The sequence below is a fragment of the Artemia franciscana genome, chromosome 19 (assembly GCF_032884065.1).
Source record: "Artemia franciscana chromosome 19, ASM3288406v1, whole genome shotgun sequence".
Classification (NCBI taxonomy): Eukaryota; Metazoa; Arthropoda; class Branchiopoda; order Anostraca; family Artemiidae; genus Artemia; species Artemia franciscana.
The window spans coordinates 10,999,290-11,021,034 of NC_088881.1; the positions used below are offsets into that span (position 1 = coordinate 10,999,290).

The window sequence follows — 21,745 nt, forward strand, 5'->3', positions numbered from 1 at the left end:
TTTGCCAGCATCTATGATACCATCAACGCTTGTTTCCTTCGCTCTCGGTTCTTTTTCCAGGCCCTCTGATTCAGTAATGCCTCATTGAATATTAGTTAATTTTGCAAAACGTGTATTTCTATCTTAAAGAGCATGTCAAAACCACCTGGGAAAAAGTCTTGCCACCCATACTAAATGTAGTTTTCCTCAGGTTCCAACAAAAGGAACTGTAATGTCTTAGAAAATAAAAATTAGATTTTCCTTAGACTTACCTGCCTCTGGCACTTTGGCCCTATTTGTAGTCAAATTGATTTTCTGCAGCACAAAATAACAGAAAATATCATTCTTTTGTAGTGTGGTCTGCTTAGTTACTCAAAAAGGGCACTAGATATCATTTTGGCTCAAAACACCCTCCTGCGAAATACCATAGCCGCTGGTTTGATATGATTACCATCGGATCAAAAAGAAAAAAGGAGATTGGCCAATGCTACATATGCAAAAAGGGGATTTTTTGTTATTGAAAGTGGGGACTGTAAACCTCCAGCTAAAGAAAAAAGCGATACCAGAGATTTCAACGGTACCATTTTTATTTCAGTTGGACGTAATTTTAAGGAATTTCTTTTTTCTAATTTTTTCGTTTTTTTCTTTTTTCTTTTTATTTAATTCTTAAGTATTTCTAGCCGTTTTGCAAATTACTGCTCAGGTGAATCTAAACGAAAATTACACTTTCCATACTAATATCTTGCTAAAAATGTATATCATTTTTGAGTTTCTTTAGGAATAAGTCATTTTTATCTTGGCTATCATGCATCACGGTTCCGTATGGTTAGATGGCAGCTAAAAATAAGGAATTCGTGACCAAGTGCTAAAATATGTACTGACCAAGATAGGCTCAAGGTTCCTTGCACAGGCTCCCATTCCACTGGATGTCTCTTTAACTTTCTTGCTATCCGGTTGTGGAATAGTTGGAGTTCTTTGTGTGCCCTGGAGAAGGAGTTATTAGCCCATAACTTTTACTGGTGAGATCAGGTAATTTTCTTGAGGGCATAATAATTTCAATCATTCAAATGAAATGAAATTGTGAAATGAAGGGTTGCAAGGTTGAAAGCCAGTTATCAAATTAGAAATATGACTGGTGAATTTGTTCACTTTGTTCTGGACTTCGTGGAAATTTCAGAAACTCATGTACCAGTATTAGGAAGCATGAAATTAGGCGAAGAATCACTGATCTATTAAGGCAGCACCTGTCATGAATAAAGTAGCCTATTCATGAAATTCTAGTTGAAGGCCTTGCAACCAAAAAGTGCAAGGCGCCACTCATTGTTGTTGTTTGTTGTTTTTTTTTTCTGTGTTTGTTTTTATACTCCGCTGTTTCAAGTGGGTCACAAATAAATTATTATTATTATTATTGTAGCATATTCCCTTTGGAACTGAATGACGGAGCCAGGACTGACTCAACTGGATTTAAATAGAGTTACAAGAACAAATAATAATATGCACGATAGAATATGGTGTTTTTAATAAGGGATTTTAATTTTCAAGGTGATACAAATGCGGGTCGATGTTATCCTAGCTTTGACAAAGTTGGTGCATGGAAAGATAGTACCAATAGTAGTAGATTGCTACATTTTTTTAAGGTACAGCTATCCAGTTATGATCAGTATGGTATCGTGGTTGTCGGGCAGTCTAGTCAAACAGTTCATGGAAAGAAACTCTAAGTAGGAGTGGCCCGGCTCAATAGTAACCAAAACTTTAAAAAACTGAATTTTGATACCAATAGATAAATCAATAAAATTAGATTTTTATGCTGATTTTAAATATATATGTTTCATCATGTTTAGTCTTACCTATCAAAATTTACGAGCCTGAGAAAATTTGCATTATTTTTGAAAAAAGGGGGAAACACCTGCTAAATGTCGTAGAATTTTAATGAAAATCACATCATCGGGTACCGCGTCCGAGAGAACCCTGATGTAAAGCTTCAAGTTCCTATCTGAAAAAATTTGGAAGTCTGTATATTTTCGCCAGAAGAGAGATCACGGATTTGTGTTTGTTTGTTGTTTTTTCCCAGGGATGATCGTATCGACCCAGTGGTCTTAGAATCTCGTGAGAGGGCTCATTTGAACGAAAATTAAAAGTTCTAGTGCCCTTTTTAAGTAACCAAAAAACTGGAGGACAACTAGGCCCCCTCCAACGATCAATTTTTTCCCAAGGTCACCGGATAAAAATTTTGAGATAGCCATTTTGTTCGGCATAGTAAAAAAATCCAATCACTTTGTCTCTTAGGACGACTTAATCCCTAACAGTCCCCAGGGAAAGGGCTGCAAGCTATGGATTTTGTCCATTGTTTACATATAGTATTGGTTATTAGGAAATTTACAGACGTTTTCAGGGGAGACGTCGAGGAAGGGGGTTCAGGGGGAGGAGGCTATGTGGGAGGATCTTTTCATGGAGGAGCTTTTCATGGGAAAAGAGAATGTTACATGAAGGGGACGCCGGTGTTTTCCAGATTCATTTAAAAAACGACCAGAAATTAAATAAAAAAACAAGTTTTTTCAACAGAAGGTAAGAAGCAACATCAAAACTTAAAAGGAACAGAAATTATTACGTATATGAGGGGCTTTGCCCCCACGTCAATGCCTTGCTCTTTACAATAATGTATTTTTAGTACTTTCAAAAGAGCTATTTATTCTAGGCTTTTGTGATTCAGGGTTCATCCTCTTAGAGTTGGGAAAAAATTCGAACTTTAATGTAAAAAGTGAGGTATTGACGAGGGGCAAACCCCCTCATATACATAATAATTTCTGTTCTTTTTACATTTTGATATTGCTCCTTACTTTGAGTTGAAAAAACTTTTTTTTTATTTAATAAAGAGTAAGCCCAGCCCCTAATATTTGGTCATAATATTACTCACAAGTGTACATGCTAATCACACGATTGTTAGAAGTAGGATCACAATCCAGTAGTATCGAGGGTTCATTTAAAGCTGAAATTTCGGAAGGGAAACCATCTTTCTGGTAGTTATAACGTTGATAGACTTCAGAAGGTGGATATGAGAGGAATTACCAGCAACGGTTGGATATGAAACTGGTGACTTTTGGGTTTAAATAGTCTTATGAACGGAATAATTTTTGAAAAATAGTTATGGAGTAGTAGATTGTTTCTTAGAAAAGAAAGTTATGAAAGCAGCTTGGAACATTAACAAAAAGTTTTTGAGTGATAGATCTTACGAAAATGATTGGAAAGTAAGAACAACAGAGAAGGCATTACAATGTGAGCCAAGTAGAAATTCAATGGAAGCTAAGAATAAAACCGCCGGGGATTTCAAGGATTCAGCCAGCCAACATAGTAGTAAGATATTGTTTTGAAATGCTAAGAAATAGAGAGAGAACAGTATATCCAGACTTTTCTCAGTTAAAGACAGAAACCGGTTTTCAATTCTTGACAAAGAAAGTGTAAAGGAGATATTGAAAAGAAATTTCAACAATGCATTAAAATATGACGAAGCTGTAGTGAATGTTAAAAAAAAAAGTGTAAATTATCAATACTTTTAAAATTAAGAAATATATGTATTGTAAGATGGATATAGGGAAGGTAGTAAAAGAAATGAAAAATAGTAATTCCGCTGATGAGTGGACAAATTTGCTACAAATTTTTTGATGTTGACAGCCTAGCAAATAGTTTTGTAGAATAAGATGACTATAAAGTTAAGGAAAGATAAGTACTAAAGACTATGAATATCATTTTTTGATAAATGGGAAGGATTAACTTAACTGGGAAAACTTTAGCTGCACCACTTTATAAGAACATTATAAGATTCATAAGATTAATAGAATTAATTCTAGAATCTAGAATTAATTCATAGAATTAATTAATAAGATTCTTTATAAGATTCATAGAAAAGGCAGTAGCTTAATTTTGCAGGAAAAAAAAATACTTGAGATAGTTAGTATAGCAAGAAATGCTATAGATGAAGTTTTAAGACAAGTACGGATCATTAGACTTAGGCTAATAGGTCCTAGCTATTAGATCCATTTAGTCCTAAGATTAAAATATTCTGATCTAGCATGTATTGCGGCTAATACAAATTGTAATGAGCTTCTAATGGTAGTATTTAGTAGTAGAATAAGTTTTTCAATAACATTTTCAGTTTCCTATCCAGCTTACTTCGATTTTTCCTTGCTGTCAAATTTTCTCCATTGAGCAGGTGCATTTTGAGCTTGAGATTAAAATTTCATCTTGATTTTCATCGTGAATATTTCTAAAGAACCTTCATAATGAATAAAAAAAAGTCTCCCAAAGCCTTGAGAAAGTCAGCCATCTGGTCCAGCAACGATCCAATCAAGGCCTAGAGCCAAATATAGCTTAGTCTATAATGTAGGAGTAGGCTATACCACTCACACCTATTTCATTCTTTGCTATACGGTCTCAAAGCAGTGAGACTCAAAGATTGGAAGACCCATCTAGTACATATCTTGCTAATTATTAATTAAATTATGTCAGACACTTAATTAGGCTTCCAAATGTTTGAATTTTGTTTAGATGTCTGCATTCTGTTCTGACTTTGGCGTTGTTCTGAGCTTAGATGTCACTCAGAGAGAAAATTCAAAGGCAAGGGTCATTGGAAAATGAATATTGATCACTAAGCTAAACATTTAAATCATACTTCCTAAAAGGGAAGCGCTTGGTCAGAATCATACAGGTTATTTCTCATGAAATATCATACAAGAAAATTGAAAAATTTGTGTAAAACGATTCGTTCAAATGGCATGTACCAAGTAACTTATGAGAAAAAATAGAGACAGAAAAAAGGGAGGATGGGTAAAGTGAAAGACAGAGAAGGATAAAAATGAGAGAGAGAAAAAAGTGGATATAGAAATTGAGAGATAAAGTTAAGAAGAAAGATAGAGAAAGAGAGAGATAGAGAAAGAAAGTGAGAGAGTAAAAGAGAAGGAGATGACAGAGCCAGACATTTTACACTAAAACATCGTCGGATGACTATCGCAGACTGTCTTCCTGGCACAATATTTGTTTTTGTATTGCTGCTGAAAAGCATTTTTAATTACTTGAGTGTTTTCTTTTTCAAGGATTTTACAACTGATTTCTACTTTCGTCAATATTGGAACGACAATCGACTTCGGTATAGCAAAGCAACTGGAGTGGAGCTTTTATCAGTAAGCACAGAATATCTTAGAAATATTTGGGTTCCAGACACTTTTTTCCCAAACGAGAAGACGTCATATTTTCACATGGCTACAACCTCTAACGAATTCTTAAGGATTAAGTATAATGGAGATATTAACAGAAGCATAAGGTGAGTGATTTTTGGAGCAAGAAAGCTTTTTTTCCAATTTTGGAACAAGATAGATAAAAATCAGACCTTTTCATAGAAATCCTTGATCCCATTTCTAAAAATTTAATTCACATTTTGAAAAGCTATTCAACGTAAAAAAAGGGATTATGCTCAATAGAAAACAGACAGCATAACAATGTGGTTTCTAGTCGGTATATCAATAGCTCACTTAATATAAATCCTTCCAAGTTCAATATTCCTTTGTTGGAACTAGATCTCGTAATGGTTTCGATTTAGGGTGGCCCCAACCTCGTCAAAAGGATTTTTTTAAATATCTGGATGTTCTAATGGGCAAGAGCCTTCCTTGTAATCCCCCAAAAATTGTCAAAGAAAAGAAAAAGAAAAATTGTCATATTAAAACATAAGACCAGAAGAAATAAAGTCATGCAATAATTTTAACTTAAAATGAACAGAAACTACTATGAATAATGACAGGAATATAAAGACAATGTAAACTTCGATGGACGAATAGATGAGTAATGAAATTAACTAGGATTCTTATGAATAATCTAGTCAAACTAAAATTTAACAGAAATTACAATGAATAATGACAGGAGTAGTCAAACTAAAATCGAACAGAAATTACCACAAATAGATGTGTTGCTACCAATCTTATCAAAGAATTCATGGTAGCGAACTGTAAGTAAGGAGGGACCTGGCTCAATAGTAACACAAACTCTAAAAACGGAGTTTTGATACCAATAGATAGATCAAAAGAATCGGATTTCTTATGCTGCTTTCAAATATATAAGTTTCATCAACTTACCCATCAAAAGTTACGAGCCTGAAAACAATTGCCTTATTTTCGAAAAAAGGGAGAAACAACCCGTAAAAGTCATAGAATTTTAATGAAAATGAACCTTGCTGTAGAGATCTCAAGCTCCTATATGCAAAAATGTGGGATTTTGTGTTTTTGGCTAGAAGAAAGATCACAAATGCGTGTTTATTTGTTGTTTTTTTCGTTTTTTTTCTCCAGGAGTGATCGTATCAACCCAGTGGTCTTTGAATATTGCGAGGGGGCTTATTCGAAAGAACATTAAATGTTCTAGTGCCCTTTTCAAGGGACCAAAAAATTGGAAGGCAACTTGACTCCCTTCCACGCTCATTTTTTCCCAACGTCACCGGATCAAAATTTTGAGATAGCTATTTTATTCAGCATAGTCCAAAAATCTAGTTACTATGTTTTTGAGGGTGATTTAATCCCCCGCAGTCCTCGGGGGAAGGGCTGCAAGTTATGATCTTTGCCCAGTGTTTACATAAAGTATAGGTTATTGGGAGGTATACAGATATTTTCAGGGGTATTATTTTGGTGGAGGGGGGGGGGGGTCGGGGGGATAGGATTACTTGGAAAGATGTTTCAATGGAAGAAATTTTCATGTGGGAAGGAAATATTCTATTAAGGGGTGCCGGATTACCCAGCATTATTTAAAAAGGATCAGAAAAAAAAAAACAACAAAAAAACTAGCATTTTCAACTGAAAGTAAGGAGCAACATTAGAACCAAAAACGAAAAGAAATTATTACGTATATGAGGGGTTTGTCCCCTAGTCAATACCTCGGTCTTTACTCTAAAGTTTTTTCTTAGTATTTTCAAAAGAGCTATTTATTCTAATTAAAGGTCTTTGTGATTCACGGGTCATTCTTAAAGAATTAGGACAAAGTTTGAACTTTAGTGTAAAGAGCAAGGTACTGACTAGGAGGAGGACCCCCTCTTATACGGTATTATTGCTGTTTGTTTTAAGTTTTAATGTTGTTCCTTACTCTTAGTGGAAAAAACTTGTTTTTCTTTATTTAATAAATCTTGTAAAGGCCAGGGCATGCTTTGGATCCTAACACTTTTTTAATATTAGTTAAGTTCTCCTTGTCAACGGGATTCGCTGCAGTAAATTCAACTGATCACAGAAAGCATGTTTGCTTTTTTAGCCCTTTTCCAGGCCAACTAACACCCCCTCCCAATGAAATCTATGGTCCCCTCAGGCCATTAATTATTTTTCTGAGATGAAAATTCTTAGGAAGTTTGTATCCGTTTTGTTTTTAACATAAAAAAAATAGTTTTTTTTAAATGAAAGTAAGGAGCGACATTAAAACTTAAAACGAACAGAAATTACTTCGTATATAAAAGAGGCTGCTTCCTCATCAACGCCCCGCTCTTTACGCTGAAGTTTTTTACTGTTTTAAAAAGAAGAATTGAGAGAAAGAGTCAAACTTTAGCGTAAAGAGCGGGGCGTTGATGAGGAAGCAGCCTCTTTTATATACGAAGTAATTTCTGTTCGTTTTAAGTTTCAATGTCACTCCTTACTTTCAGTTAAAAAAACTATTTTTTTATGTAATTTCTGAACGTTTTTGAATTAATGCATGTTTGATTTTGGCTCTCCACAAATAAATTATTCAAATGAAATTTGCATATTCATTCCTTTTTTGGCTAAATGGCTTTCTCTTAGTTTTGATCACGATTTAGAGAAATAAGGGATGGGGAAGGAGGCCTACATGCCATGCAATTTTTCGGTTACATAAAAAGGCAACCATAAATTTTAATTTTTAACGAATTTTTTTATTAGTAAAAAATATACGTAACTTAAGAAGTAACTTACTTAGCAAACTTTTATATTCTTTGATTTGTATTATGTATATGAGGGGGTTTGTACCCTCGTTAATACCTCGTTTTTTACACTAAATCGTAAGTTTTCTCCCAAATCTTTAAGAATGACCCCTGAATCGAAAAGGCCGTATAATAAATAGTTGAAACTACTAAAAATACTTTAGCATAAAGAACAAGGTATTTATCTCCTCCTAAATACCTCGCTCTTTATGCTAAAGTATTTTTAGAACCCCTCCTATGCGTAATAATCTCTGTTCGTTTTAAGTTTCAATGCTACTTCTTCCTTTCATTTGAATTAAATAAAAAAACAAGTTTTTTTTTAACTGAAAGTAAGGAGCGACATTAAAACTTAAAACGCACAGAAATTACTTCGTATATGAAAGAGGCTGCTTCCTCATCAGCGCCCCGTTTTTTTTTATTTAATAAAAACTTTCAAATTTAAATAAAAAAACAAGTTGTTTTAACTGAAAGTAAGGAGCGACATTAAAACTTAAAACGCACAGAAATTACTTCGTATATGAAAGAGGCTGCTTCCTCATCAGCGCCCCGTTCTTTACGCTAAAGTTTGACTCTTTCTCTCAATTCTTCTTTTTAAAATAGTAAAAAACTAATTTCTATTTGTTTAATTTCTATTTGTTTAATTTCTTTTATTTGTGTAATTTCTGTTTGTTTTAAGTTTTATTGCTGTTCCTTACTTCCAGCTGAAAAAACTTTTTCATATTTATATTTTCATTGTTTTTTTTTAAGTAATGCTAGTAAATCCTGCGCTCCCTTTATGGAAATTGTCTTCCCCCATGACAAATCCCTCGATGTAAAGTTCCCCCTGCATATCCTCCTCTTCTCAACCCCTGCCTCCCACCAAAAAATCCTCTTGAAAACGCCTTTACACTTCCAAATAACCATTACTATATGTAACCACTGGTCAAAGTTTGTAATTTGTAGCACCTTCCATGGGGACTGTGGGGGAGTAATTCATCCCCAAAGACATAACTATAAGGTTTTCGACTACGATGAATAAAATGCCTCTATCAGAATTTTGATCCGTTGACTCTGGGAAAAAAATTAGCGTGGGAGGGGGCCTAGGTGTCCTCCAATTTTCTTTGCCACTTAAAAAGGGCACTAGAACTTTTCATTTCCGTTAGAATGAGCCCTCTCGCAACATTCTAGGACAACTGGGTCGATACGATCACCCCTGGGAAAAAAAACAACAAAAAAACAAACATCAAATAAACACGCATCCGTGATCTGCCTTCTGGCAAAAAATACAAAATTCCACATTTTTGTAGATAGGAGCTTGAAACTTCTACAGTAGGGTTCCCTGATACGCTGAATCTGATGGTGCGATTTTCGTTATGATTCTATGACTTTTCGTGGGTGTTTCCTCCTATTTTCTAAAATAACGCAAATTTTTTCAGGCTCTTAACTTTTGAATGGTAAGGCTAAACTTAGGGAAATTTATATATTTAAAACCAGAATTAAAATGCAATTCTTATGATGTAGCTATTGGTATCAAAATTCCATTTTTTAGAGTTTTGGTTACTATTGAGCCGGGTCGCTCCCTACTACAGTTCGTTACCACGAACTGTTTGAAAAACGTTTTCATGTTTATTTTTCATTGTTTTGTAATAGAAATGCTAGAGAATCCTGTGCCCTTTTCATTGAATTTTTCTTCCCCCATGACAGATTCCTCCAAGAAAAGATCTTCCAACATAGCCCCGTCTCCTCAGCCCCACCTCCAAACAAAATAAAATCCCCCTGAAAACGTCTGTACACTTCCCAATAACCATTACTATATGTAAACACTGGTCAAAGTTTGTAACTTGCAGCCCCTCTCCCAGGGAATTGTGGGGGAGTAAGACATCCCCAAAGACATAGTTAGTATGGTTTTTGACTATGCTGAACAAAATGGCTATCTCAAAATTTTGATCCGTTGACTTCGGGAAAAAAAATGAGCGTGGGAATTTTTTTGGTTACTTAAAAAGGGCACTAGAACTTTTCATTTCCGTTAGAATGATCCCTCTTGCGATATTCTAGGACCACTTGGTCGATACGATGACCCCTGGGGAAAAAAAACAAAAAAACAAATAAACACGCACCCGTGATTTTTCATGTGGAAAAAAAAATACAAAATTCCACATTTTTGTAGATAGGAGCTTGAAAATTCTACAGTAGAGTTCTCTGATACGCTGAATCTGATGGTGTCATTTTTATTAAGATCCTGCAAATTTTAGAGGGTGTTTTCCCCTATTTTCCTAAATAAGGCAAATTTTCTCAGGCTCGTAAATTTTGATGGGTATGACTAAACTTGATGAAACTTAAATATTTAAGATCAGCATTAAAATGCGATTCTTTTGATGTAGCTGTTGATATCAAAATTCAATTTTTTAGAGTTTTGGTTACTATTGAGCCGGGTCGCTCCTTACGGCTCAATAGTAACCAAAACTTAAAAAAAATGAATTTTGATATCAATAGCTACTTCAAAAGAATCGCATTTTAATGCTGGTGTCAAATATATAAGTTTCATCAAGTTCAGTCTTACCCATAAAAAGTTGCGAGCCTGAGAAAGTTTGCTTTATTTAGGAAAATAGGGGAAAAAACCCCCTAAAAGTCGTAGGATCTTAACGAAAATGACACCATCAGATTCAGCGTATCAGAGAACCCTACTGTAGAAGTTTTAAACTCCTATCTACAAAAATGTGGAACTTTGTATTTTTTGCCAGAAGACAAATCGGGGGTGCGTGTTTATTTGTTTATTTGTTTTTTGTTTTTTTTCCCCAGGGGTCATCGTATCGACCAATTTGTCCTAGAATGTCGCAAGAGGGCTCATTCTAACGGAAATGAAAAGTTCTAGTGCCCTTTTTAAGTGACCAAAAAAATTGGAGGACATCTAGGCCCGCTCCCACGCTCATTTTTTTCTCAAAGTCAACGGATCAAAATTTTGAGATAGCCATTTTGTTCAGCATAGTCGAAAACCATACTAACTATGTCTTTGGGGATGTCTTACTCCCCCACAATTCCCTGGGGGAGGGGCTGCAAGTTACAAACTTTGACCAGTGTTTACATATAGTAATAGTTATTGGGAAGTGTACAGACGTATTCAGGGGGATTTTATTTTGTTTGGGAGTGGGGCTGAGGAGAGGGAAATTCAATGAAAAGGGCGCAGGATTCTCTAGAATTACTATAAGAAAATATTGAAAAATAAATATGAAAACTTTTTTTCAAATGAAAGGAAGAAGTAGCATTGAAGCTTAAAATGAAGAGAGATTATTACGCATATGAGGGGTTCTAAAAATACTTTAGCATAAAGAGCGAGGCATTTAGGAGAAGATAAATACCTTGCTCTTTATGCTAAAGTATTTTTAGTAATTTCAACTATTTATTCTACGGCCTTTCTGATTCAGGGGTCATTCTTAAAGAATTGGGAGAAAAGTTAAGATTTAGTGTAAAGAGCGAGGTATTAACGAGGGTACAAACCCCCTCGTATACATAATAAAAATATAAGGTTATGAAAGTTTGTTACGTAAGTTAATTCTTAAGTTACGTATATTTTTTATTAATAAAAACGTTCGTTAAAAATTAGAAGTTCTAGTAGCCTTTTTAAGTAACCGAAAAATTGGAGGGCAACTAGGCCTCCTTCTCCACCCCTTATTTCTCAAAATCGTCTGATCAAAACTAAGCGAAAGCCATTTGGCCAAAAAAGAATTAATACAAATTTCATTTTAATAATTTATGTGCGGAGAGCCAAAACCAAACATGCATTAATTCAAAAACAAGCCTCTTTCATATACGAAGTAATTTCTGTGCGTTTTAAGTTTTAATGTCGCTCCTTACTTTCAGTTAAAAAAACTTGTTTTTTTATGTAATTTCTGAACGCTTTTGAATCAATGCATGTTTTGATTTTGGCTCTCCGCAGAGGAATAATCAAAACGAAATTTGCATATTATTATTTTTTTTTTGACTAAATGGCTTTCTCATTATTTTGATCGAATGATTTAGAGATAAAAAGAGCGGGTAACGAAGCCTAGTTACCCTCCAATATTTTGGTTAATTAAAAAGGCAACTAGAACTTTTAATTTTGTACGAATCTTTTTATTGGTAAAAGATTTACGTAACTTATAAATTAGCTTACGTAAAGAACTTTTTTATTCTCATGTTTTTATTAAATATATGAGGGGATTCACCCCTTCGTCAGTACCTCGCTCTTTACACTAAAGCTTAAATTTTATCCTAATTTATTAAGAATGACCCCTGAATCACAAAAGCCGTAGAATAAATAGTTGAAATTACTAAAAATACTTTAGCGTAATGAGCGAGGTATTAGAAGGAGATGAGCCCCTCATATGGGTAATAATTTCTGTTTGTTTTAAGTTTTATTGCTGTTCCTTACTTCCAGCTTAAAAAGCTTTTTCACATTATTTTTTAATTGTTATTTTTTAAATAATGCTAGTAAATCCTGCTCTCCCTTCATAGAATGTCTCAGATGCTCCATTTTCGAATCGAATTGGATCCAGGGACATAGGGGGTTGGAGGGGAAAGAGAAATCTTGGAAAATACTTAGAGTGAAGGGATCGGGATGAAACTTGATGGGAAGAATAAGCACAAGTTCTAGATACTACTACTACTACTAATAATAACTCACTGTAGCACCAAGCCGCCTGAGGCCAATACAGCTACGCACGCTCCTCTTCCAACCTAATCTATTTAAAGCCTCCCTGTTTACACCATCCCAGGAAGCTCCCATTTCCTTTAAATCTTAATTTATGACTTCCTCCCAACCCAAACAAGGACCACCTGCTTTCCGTGTAGCTTCAGACGGTTGGCCAAAAAGAACAATCTTCGGTAATCTGTAATCAATCAAGTTCTAGATACGTGATTTACATAATTGGAACGGATCCGTTCTCTTTGGAGGAGCTAGGAGGTATTAATTTGGAATAATCAGAAAAATTGAGGTATTTTTAACTTAAGAAAGGGGGACCCGATCTTAATGAAATTTGATATTTAGAAGGAACTTATGTCTCAGAGCTTTTATTTACAATTTCGACCAGATCTATTGACATTGGGGGGAGTTGGAGGAGGAAATCGGAAATCTTGGAGAACGCTTAGAGTGGAGGAATCAGGATGAAGCTTGGTGGGTAGAATAAGCAAATGTTGTAGATACGTGATTGACGTAACCGTACTGGATTCGATTTCTTTGGGGGAGTTAGGGGTAGGGTTTAGTGCTTTGGTGAGTTTGGTGCTTCTGGGCGTGCTAGGACGATGAAAATTGGTAGACGTGTCAGGGAGCTGCACAAATTGACTTGATAAAGTCGTTTTTCCAGATTCGACCATCTGGGGGGTTAAAGGGAGAGGAAAAATTAGAAAAAAGAGGTATTTGTAACTTACGAGGGGTGATCGGATCATAATGAATTTTGATATTTAGAAGGACCTAGTGACTCAGAGCTCTTATTTTCAATCCCTACCGGCATAAAGCCTCTGATTCTCCTTTTAAATCAATCTATTGAATATTATAATTTTGATAGAGCTCATACCTTATGAGCTCTTGGCTCTTCCGGCCTCGTCACAAGTACCATATGAGCTCTTAGCTCTTATTTCTATTTGGGGTTCAATTAGCCAATAAATCCTAGGATTATGTTTTGACCATTCAGATAGTTATTGCTTACCCATTTTTTGGCCCTATGTGTTGGGCCTGTACTTCTGAATTTTTTTTTGTTATATGTTAGTTAAGACTTGGTCTAAGGATTTGTGAGTTTTTGAGTTTCAAACTGGTCAGGAACAAAAAATTTTCAGCCTATTTTTGGAGCCCCTTTAATCTTCCCTCTTTTCCAGCGAAAGCGAGATCATCTTAGCCCCGTGAACAGTCTCTGAAAGTCTCGAGCCAATCGAATTAAACCCAAGATCAAGCCTGTACCCATTTATAAGCAATTGGAAATTTTTATAAATTACGACACGTCCTCAGGGGCTTTAGGGGAGGGGGTGCATGACATCCCCAGAGGCACATTTATTACATCTTTAAAAGTTGGTGAAATGATTTGGGGGAATGTGGAGCGTCTCTGATGGTGAAAAAGGCACTAGAGGAAGGGTGTTTGCCCTCCAATCACTTTCAATCTTTAAAAGCTTACTAGAACTTTCAATTTACAGTTTCATGTATCCACTCCTATGTGTCAGTGACCCATTTTCCATTCAAAGTTGTCGAACGAGAACAAAACATTAAAGGCAAATAACAGTTCCTTGCAAAAATTAAATTAAAAAGCAAGTTTTTTGTTAACTAAAAGTAAGAAACAACATTGAAACTTAATACGAACATAAACTATTATGTATATGAGGGGGGTTCACACAATTCTTTAAGAATGACCCCTGAATCCCAAAGGTCGTTTAATTGGAATAAATAGCTCTCTTGAAAGTACTAAAAAAAACTTTAGAAATTTCTATTCTAGCTGAAAATTCCCTTAAAAATTCTTAGTGATGCTTTCGGCCAAAAATTTGCCTTGGCTTAGTTTACTTGAAAAAGAATTTCATTTCCGTTGGTTTTTACAATAATGCCGGAAGTACTCTCTGTAGAGAATACTATCCTGAAAATATCCCCCCATCCCTTAATATAAAGTTCCTCCTAGAACCCTCCGGGGGATTTATCCCAAGGGAAAATTCCCAGTGTAAGATTTTCCTTAGAAAGTTGATCCCCTGAAAACTTCCCTCCCCAGAGAAAATTATCATCATCGAAAATCTCCTCAGCAGAAAATTCATCTTCCCCGATAGATGTCTCTATGCTTCCCAAAAACAGATACTATACGGAAAAAATGGGCAAATTTCACGACTTACAGACTTTTCCCCAAGGGATGTGAGGGGTTATCCCTAAAGGCACACTTACTGAGCTTTTCAAACATGTTGAAAAAATGGCTTGAAAAACATTTTGAAAAATGGAAAATCACTTGTTAGTATTTATTCTGTTAGTTTTAAGTTTAATCGAATTATTAGTTCTAATTTTAGTCATTCTTGAGTTTATTCACTCATCTACTTCAGTGTCTGTTACCTTTATGTTTTATATGATTATTTATTTTAATTTCTTGCTCGTTTCGTCTTTTATTTATTCTTTGGCGGTAATTCCTGGTCGTCTTATTTGGAATTTTATGGGACTTTATTTCTGTTAGTCTTAAGTTTTAATACACCTTTTTATTTTCATTTGAAAACTTCGTTTACGGAAAGTTTTTAAAAATGAATATCTGAAGTACCCAAAATGAAAATACCGACATTTCTTAAAAAAAAAAGAAATGTCCGTCATAATCTATATTTAAGGATTCAGAAAATTATCAATTGAAAAGCGTTCACGATGAAGTATTTCTGGATTGAAATTTTGATTAAATAATTGTCGTTGTTCCTTCAATGAAACGCTCGGTCAGAATTTTGTTCCATTTAAGTGGAACACGATCAGGTTATTTGGAACGAATTAGCCTACCCTGACGCGGCAAACTCACGACACTACACTGAAATGGTGTTTTATATTTTTAGTGCAATTTTGTGAATATTCAGCCCTGGGGTTGTTTCCTTTCCCCTTTATCCCTCTCCTGTCCTAAGTTACCAGGATTTTTTTTATGTGTTTTCTTTTGCCTTCTTTTTTTTATTTGTGTGTTTTTTGGCAGTTAATATTTTTGTCAAACGAGCGGTCTTTGTTACAAGCCAAGCTCCTTTTTGGCTATGTTTAAATATTTGTATTTTTATTTCTTGCTTCAAATAAAACCTTGAATCTTGGACAAGGTTTTACTTTCCTTTAATCATGTTTTTAGGCTTCTAATGTTCTTTAATCCAGAGTAATTTTACTCTAGGATGCAAATCCTGGCGTATTCAACAAAAGGATAGCCCTGAATATAAATTAGATTTTTCAAGGCACTTTGTATGGATTGGATAAGGTGAACAGAAATTACTTTTAGAGTTCCTTTAGAATGACTTTGGAATTCAGCTGCCTTCTCTACAGGGATTATCGAAGCTCCTTGTGGGGCTTTTCTAACAATGAATATTTATGCGATTGAAATCTAAAAAATTCACATTATCTTCGAAAAAATCGGGTGGTTGCCATTTATTTAGAAAAGATATATTTGGAATTTTTAAAGAAACACAGCAGTATCGTTAGCAGACGACACAATTATGATATCCTATTATTTTCATTATTTGTTTTATTTTCATTTTCACCTTTTTTTCACTTTATGAAATTGAATTTCAAGACTCGAAATATAATTTTATTTTAGAGTTGGTCGCTTTGGGTTAGGAACTTTCTTATGGATCGCTTTAGGGTGGCTACTCTTGGGGAATAAGTTTTCGTATGAACAAAACAAACACGCAAAAACCGGTGAATTGCATAAAATCTGTAGAAAACTACAGGTTACACAGAAAAAACCCATGAGATGAAGGCACATTTCGTACAAAACTCAAGTATGCTTATCAATTTTTGGACAAATTCATGCATCTTAATATCAGCTATATCGAAACTAAACCTTTACAAAGAGCGAAGTTTTTGCTATGTTCTCATTGAACTAACAGCTGTAGAAAACTGAACTTTTCAGCTTGAATGTATACTGGATTTTTATTTGATGTAATTTGCATTAGTTAAAACTGTAGTTGTTTAGCAATACACGAGGTGTTTAAAAGTCAAAGCTAAATCAATTTATAATGAAACCTACAAAATTGTGTGGAAATTGATGTATAAAGTGAAAAGTGTTTGGAAAATGAAATAGATGTAAATTGTATTTTTGTAAGATTACCAAATCTGCACGTTATGAAACCATGAACAAGTAACAGCTTGAAGTTACGAGGATTAACACAGCCCTTTATTTTGCTCCAGTGCTCCAATGGGAATGAAGAAGAAAAGATGAAAAATTACACATCGCTATTTTCCATGAAAGAAAAACCTTGTTGTTTATGGGAGAGGGGGTGGGAGAGTTGTAATTGGATTCTTTGGGGGGGGGGGGAATCAGACAATGACGATTCCAAATGTCTATTTTTCATTTCAATCCGATAATAATTTTCGATGAAACTCAAACTGGTTTTGGAAATTCCTTTGAATTTGATTTAGCAATAAATTTTACTATGAAGATTAATAAAATCAGAAGTTGCCATACCTAATTCGGCTACTAATGAAAATTTCTTTTCAATTTAAAATTTTTTTGCAAAAAGTAGTTTTTAAATTTTGGTTGCGTGGTTCGGTCTTTATATGGATGCACCGATTACAACAGACATGACCAAAGTACATATTGGATTCAAAATAGACAGGTTACACAAAACAGTTCGGATATTTGAAATTATTATTTCACTGAAAGGATGGACTTCGTGTGCTGCTAATAATTTGATAGTACTTGGTTCTAGTTTCATTTTTAGTGATCTAAAATCACACAAATCACTATTTGCACTGCATTGGCAACAGGCTATTCGCAACTATTATAATGCAAGTGTGGCCATCATCACCCGCCTGGACTGTTCCAGTGCCCACCTGGGGTATGGTAGTACCCATTTACGGGATCAGTGAACACATATGTCTCTTTAACAACAATTGTAGAAAGAGACATATCTCAATAAGAAAAAAATATAGAACAGCATACAAAAACGATAAATAACAAGATTTCGGCTGAAAATCCTCTCAGCCGTTCTTAGGTAAAAAACTAAGGTCTTATCTCAGGTCAAAATGAAAAAAATTAAGACTTAGGTCCACGATCTTATTCGAGATATATTGCACATTATAAGACCAGGAACATTTACATTTTCTTTGAACTGGAACTGTTGACTGATCTGAAAAGACTTGAATTGACCAATTGGTGTGTCATTTCACGAAAATGTAGTGGGAAGGTTAGAGTTTTTTTTCATTTTTTAATGAAGGTACAAAACAAATGAATTTTGAAAATCCGGGGGGTGGGAATTTTTTCTTTATTTTTTGAATAAAAATGCCAACATGGGTATTTTCGGAATCCAGGGGTTGAAAATCACCCCACCCCCAATTGGCAACCAAACGCATTTTTCGGCAACCCATGACACACTTTCTATTTCTACTTTATTTTTTCTAGCAAAGCAGCTGGTCCAAGGCCAGTAAAAAAGACAATGAAAGTGAAAAGTAATGCAAATATTTTACCTCTATAAAATTCAGATCAAGAGAGAATCAAATGGAACAGAATCAGAAACAAAAAGAAACTATTACTAATACTACTACTACTAATAGCTCACTGCAGCACCAAACCGCCTGAAGCCAACACAGCTACGCACGCTCCTCCTCCAACCTTATCTATTTAAACCCTTCCTCTTTACACCCTCCCAGGAAGTTCCCATTTCCTTTAAATCTTTATTTATGAGATCCTCCCAACCCAGACAAGGACGACCTGCTTTCCGTGTAGCCCCAGACGGTTGGTCAAAAAGGACAATCTTCGGTAATCTGTCATCCTTCATCCGTAGAACGTGGCCTAGCTATCTCAACCTTTCTTTCATTATAGCCCTAGAAAGCGGGATTGAACCACAATTTTCGTACAACCTACTGTTTGAATACGGTCAGTACGGCCAGAACAATCTGTAGGCGATTTCTCTGGAAAACATCTAGTCAATTTTCATTTGTTTTTCGAAGTGCCCATGCTTTAGAGTCATATTTGACTACCGTCATCACTGTAGCTTCCAATATTCTAATCTTGTTTTGCAGCTTATCTTTCTATTCTTCCAAACTTTTTTTTAACTGTGAAAAAAACTCCCTGAGCCTTAGCTATTCTACTTTTGACATCTTCACTGCTCCCACCATCTTTACAAATAATACTACCAAGGTAACTGAAGCTCCCAACCTGATCAATCTTTTCGTTACCTAATGTCACCTGTTCATCTTCACTTATTCCTAGTCTTAGTGACTTAGTCTTCTTATCATTAATTTTCAAGGCTATTTTAGCACCCTGAACTCGCAAAACCCCTAAAAATTCATTCATTTTGCTCACACTTTCATCTAATATGCTTATATCATCAGCATAATTTAAGTCCAGGAGCGTTTTTCCTCAAAATGGAAAATCTAACATTTTAATTCGGAGTTCAGCAATTATCTAAAATGAAATAACAAAACTGTTTCTTTTAAATAACAATTTTTTTTTTAAAGGGCAATTTGACTTATTAAATAGTCGAATGATCGGGAAAAAATTTTCAAGCTCAAAACCGTGGGACAACGCTTATATCCTGAATATTCCGTATCAGATGATTTGATGGTCAATCCCAGTAACGCATGTTCTCTTCCTTATTTTTCTGATGTTTTTTTACCTATTCTTTTATCCATATGTTCCCTTTTTCTCTTGAAAGTTGCAAGAACAAAAATATGAAGAAAAAATGCCGTCAAAGACGAATATTTTTACTATATTTTACTCTCAATTTACCGGTATCGCTTTGTTTATATCTATATCGTACAATTTCCTGTGTTCAGTGGAGTTGATTCTGCAAGAGAACTGCTCAAACAGGAAGCTAGCATTCTACGTGGAAGTATTTTGCTTATACTGGGTGTGTACAAGAAGCTAACCTATTACCTTTTTGTAAATTTTGGCATTTTAAACAAGTTAGACCTTATTAATTTTTACTTTGAAAACTTTTTCATTTCCAAATTGATGTGCCTGTAAACTTCAAAGTTTGTGCATCATTATAGATTCGAAGCTCTTTTTAATGTTCTAAACACTCCAGTCCCTTAAATTGGTTTATTCTATGGGTGGGGTATGATTTAAGATGATAAACACTAATTCCGTAAACATCAACATAGCTTGATTTCAATATCTTAACAGATGTAGTTACTGCATCAACAGAAACGGGTAGACCTTGTGCCTGAGTCAAGGAAAACGGGATAACCGAATCAAGCAACTTTGAGTAAAATGCGTGCACTACATAATTCGCTTTGGAAATTATAACTGAATAGTGGTTAGACCACGCAGCTGGCGAGATGGGGCAATTTAGATTTGCTGAGTTATCTAATTTAGATAAATTAATCACTTTGTCCCATTCATTCTTGTTGGTAGGGCAATCTCACCCTTTACATCGACTTGATCGCAGACTTTTTTCAAACACACGCTTACTTTTTTGTTTTATTTCAAATACATTTCCGGATTGTGATCAACCACTATCAATCCATATATGCAGCCACAATTTGGTTTTATTTTCCACGATTCTCAGTTCAGAGTCACACGACCATACTGGATTCCGTGTAATTCTTCTCACTGACTCCTGAGGGACAACAACCTCCTCAGCATGTTTTAAGCACCACACCATTTGGTTGTGGTACTGATTCAGTTCATAATTACATTTTGTAGAGCGATCATTTAGCTAAAGTAAATGACAGGGTACGCGTAAGGAACCGAGGAGTATGGCTAGGGTTAAAATATATAGTGACATATTAGCATTTTTCCAGTTATTCCGAACAAACCATTTAGAGACAGGGGAATCTGCCTGGGCTGTACTATTTGTTCTAATCGAAAAGTAGAGTGGCAATGGAAGGTGATCAATATCCTGCTCATCTTTGTGGACGTGCACTGTTGAAGATGTAATAGACGGGGAACAAATCACATGATCAATATCGATAGTCTGCCAGAATTATGGACGGACGAAAAAGATAGATCCTTCATAATTATTTTGTAATTAGGAAGACTATTAAGAAGGTTCATTGAACGCACAGAATCAAGCTTTATGTCTGTGTTCATATCACCAATAATAATAAATTCGCAAGCATCCTTGCTTATTCTATGGAGGAGAGTTTTTAAACTTGCACGTGCTTTGAAGAAGTATTCAAAGAAGTCATATTCTTCTCATCATAAGGCATATATGTATTAATTAAACCAGTTTTGCCAAATCTTATAGCTAGAAAATGTTCGTCAGAAAAATAACATGACGGAGACAAAATGCTGAGATTTTTTTTATAGTGCATACTAAGCCCCCGGAAGGCCTTCCAGAAGTAGAAGTAGTATTTGCTGTGAAAGTAAAGTGATTAGCACTGCGGCGCAGGAAATTAACACTCGTTCCTGTCAAAAGTTGTTCCTGTAAGCATACAATTTCAAGCTTACTGTACAGTCTATCAATGGTAACATCCTTGTTTTTGTCCCATAAACATTAAAAGACACGACTGATACTGATACAGACATTAATTAGTTTTAGGCAGATTACGACTTGCAATTGCTTTCAGTTTAGGACATGTGAAGCTATACAAAACATGCTTGCCTCCACAGTTGGCGCACAAAGGTGACAAATTGCCAGGAAGAAGGTTCATAGAACGCACAGAATCAAGCATTGTGTCAGTGTTCATATCACCAATAATAACAAAATCTCAAGCATCCTTGCTTATTCTATGGCGGAGAGTTTTTAAACATGCACATGCTTTGGAGAATTTATTCAAAGAAGTTTTATTCTTCTCATCATGAGGCATATATTTATTAATTAAAACAGTTTTGCCGAGTCTCATAGCTAGAAATGCTCGTCAGAAAAATACCATGACGGAGACAAAAAGCTGAACTTTTTTTATAATGCATGCTAGGCCCCCGGAAGGCCTTCCAGAAATAGAAGTAGTGTCTGCTGTGAAAGTAAAGTTATTAGCACTGCGGCATAGGAAATTAATACTCGTTCCTGCGAAAAGATTTTCCTGTAGGCATACAATGTCAAACTTACTTTACAGTCCCTCAATGGTAATATCCTTTTTTTGTCCCATAAATATCAAAGACACGACTGATACTGATACAGAAATTAATAAGTTTTAGGCAAATTACGACTTGTAATTGATTTCAGTTTAGGAAATGTGAAGCCATACGAAACATGCTTGCCTCCACAGTTCGCGCACATAGGTGACAA

General features: G+C 35.0%; 1 protein-coding gene across 6 annotated transcripts in view; it reads left to right on the forward strand.

Moving 5' to 3' along the window:
- The window catches only part of LOC136039284 (gamma-aminobutyric acid receptor subunit beta-like), a 191,217-nt gene that overhangs the window by 108,990 nt on the left and 60,482 nt on the right, over window positions 1-21,745 (forward strand). For all 6 annotated transcript variants that reach the window (XM_065722867.1, XM_065722866.1, XM_065722870.1 and 3 more), the window contains one exon: window positions 5,067-5,293. In XM_065722867.1, coding sequence (XP_065578939.1) covers window positions 5,067-5,293 — 227 coding nt within the window. The remainder of the gene's footprint in view (window positions 1-5,066; window positions 5,294-21,745) is intronic.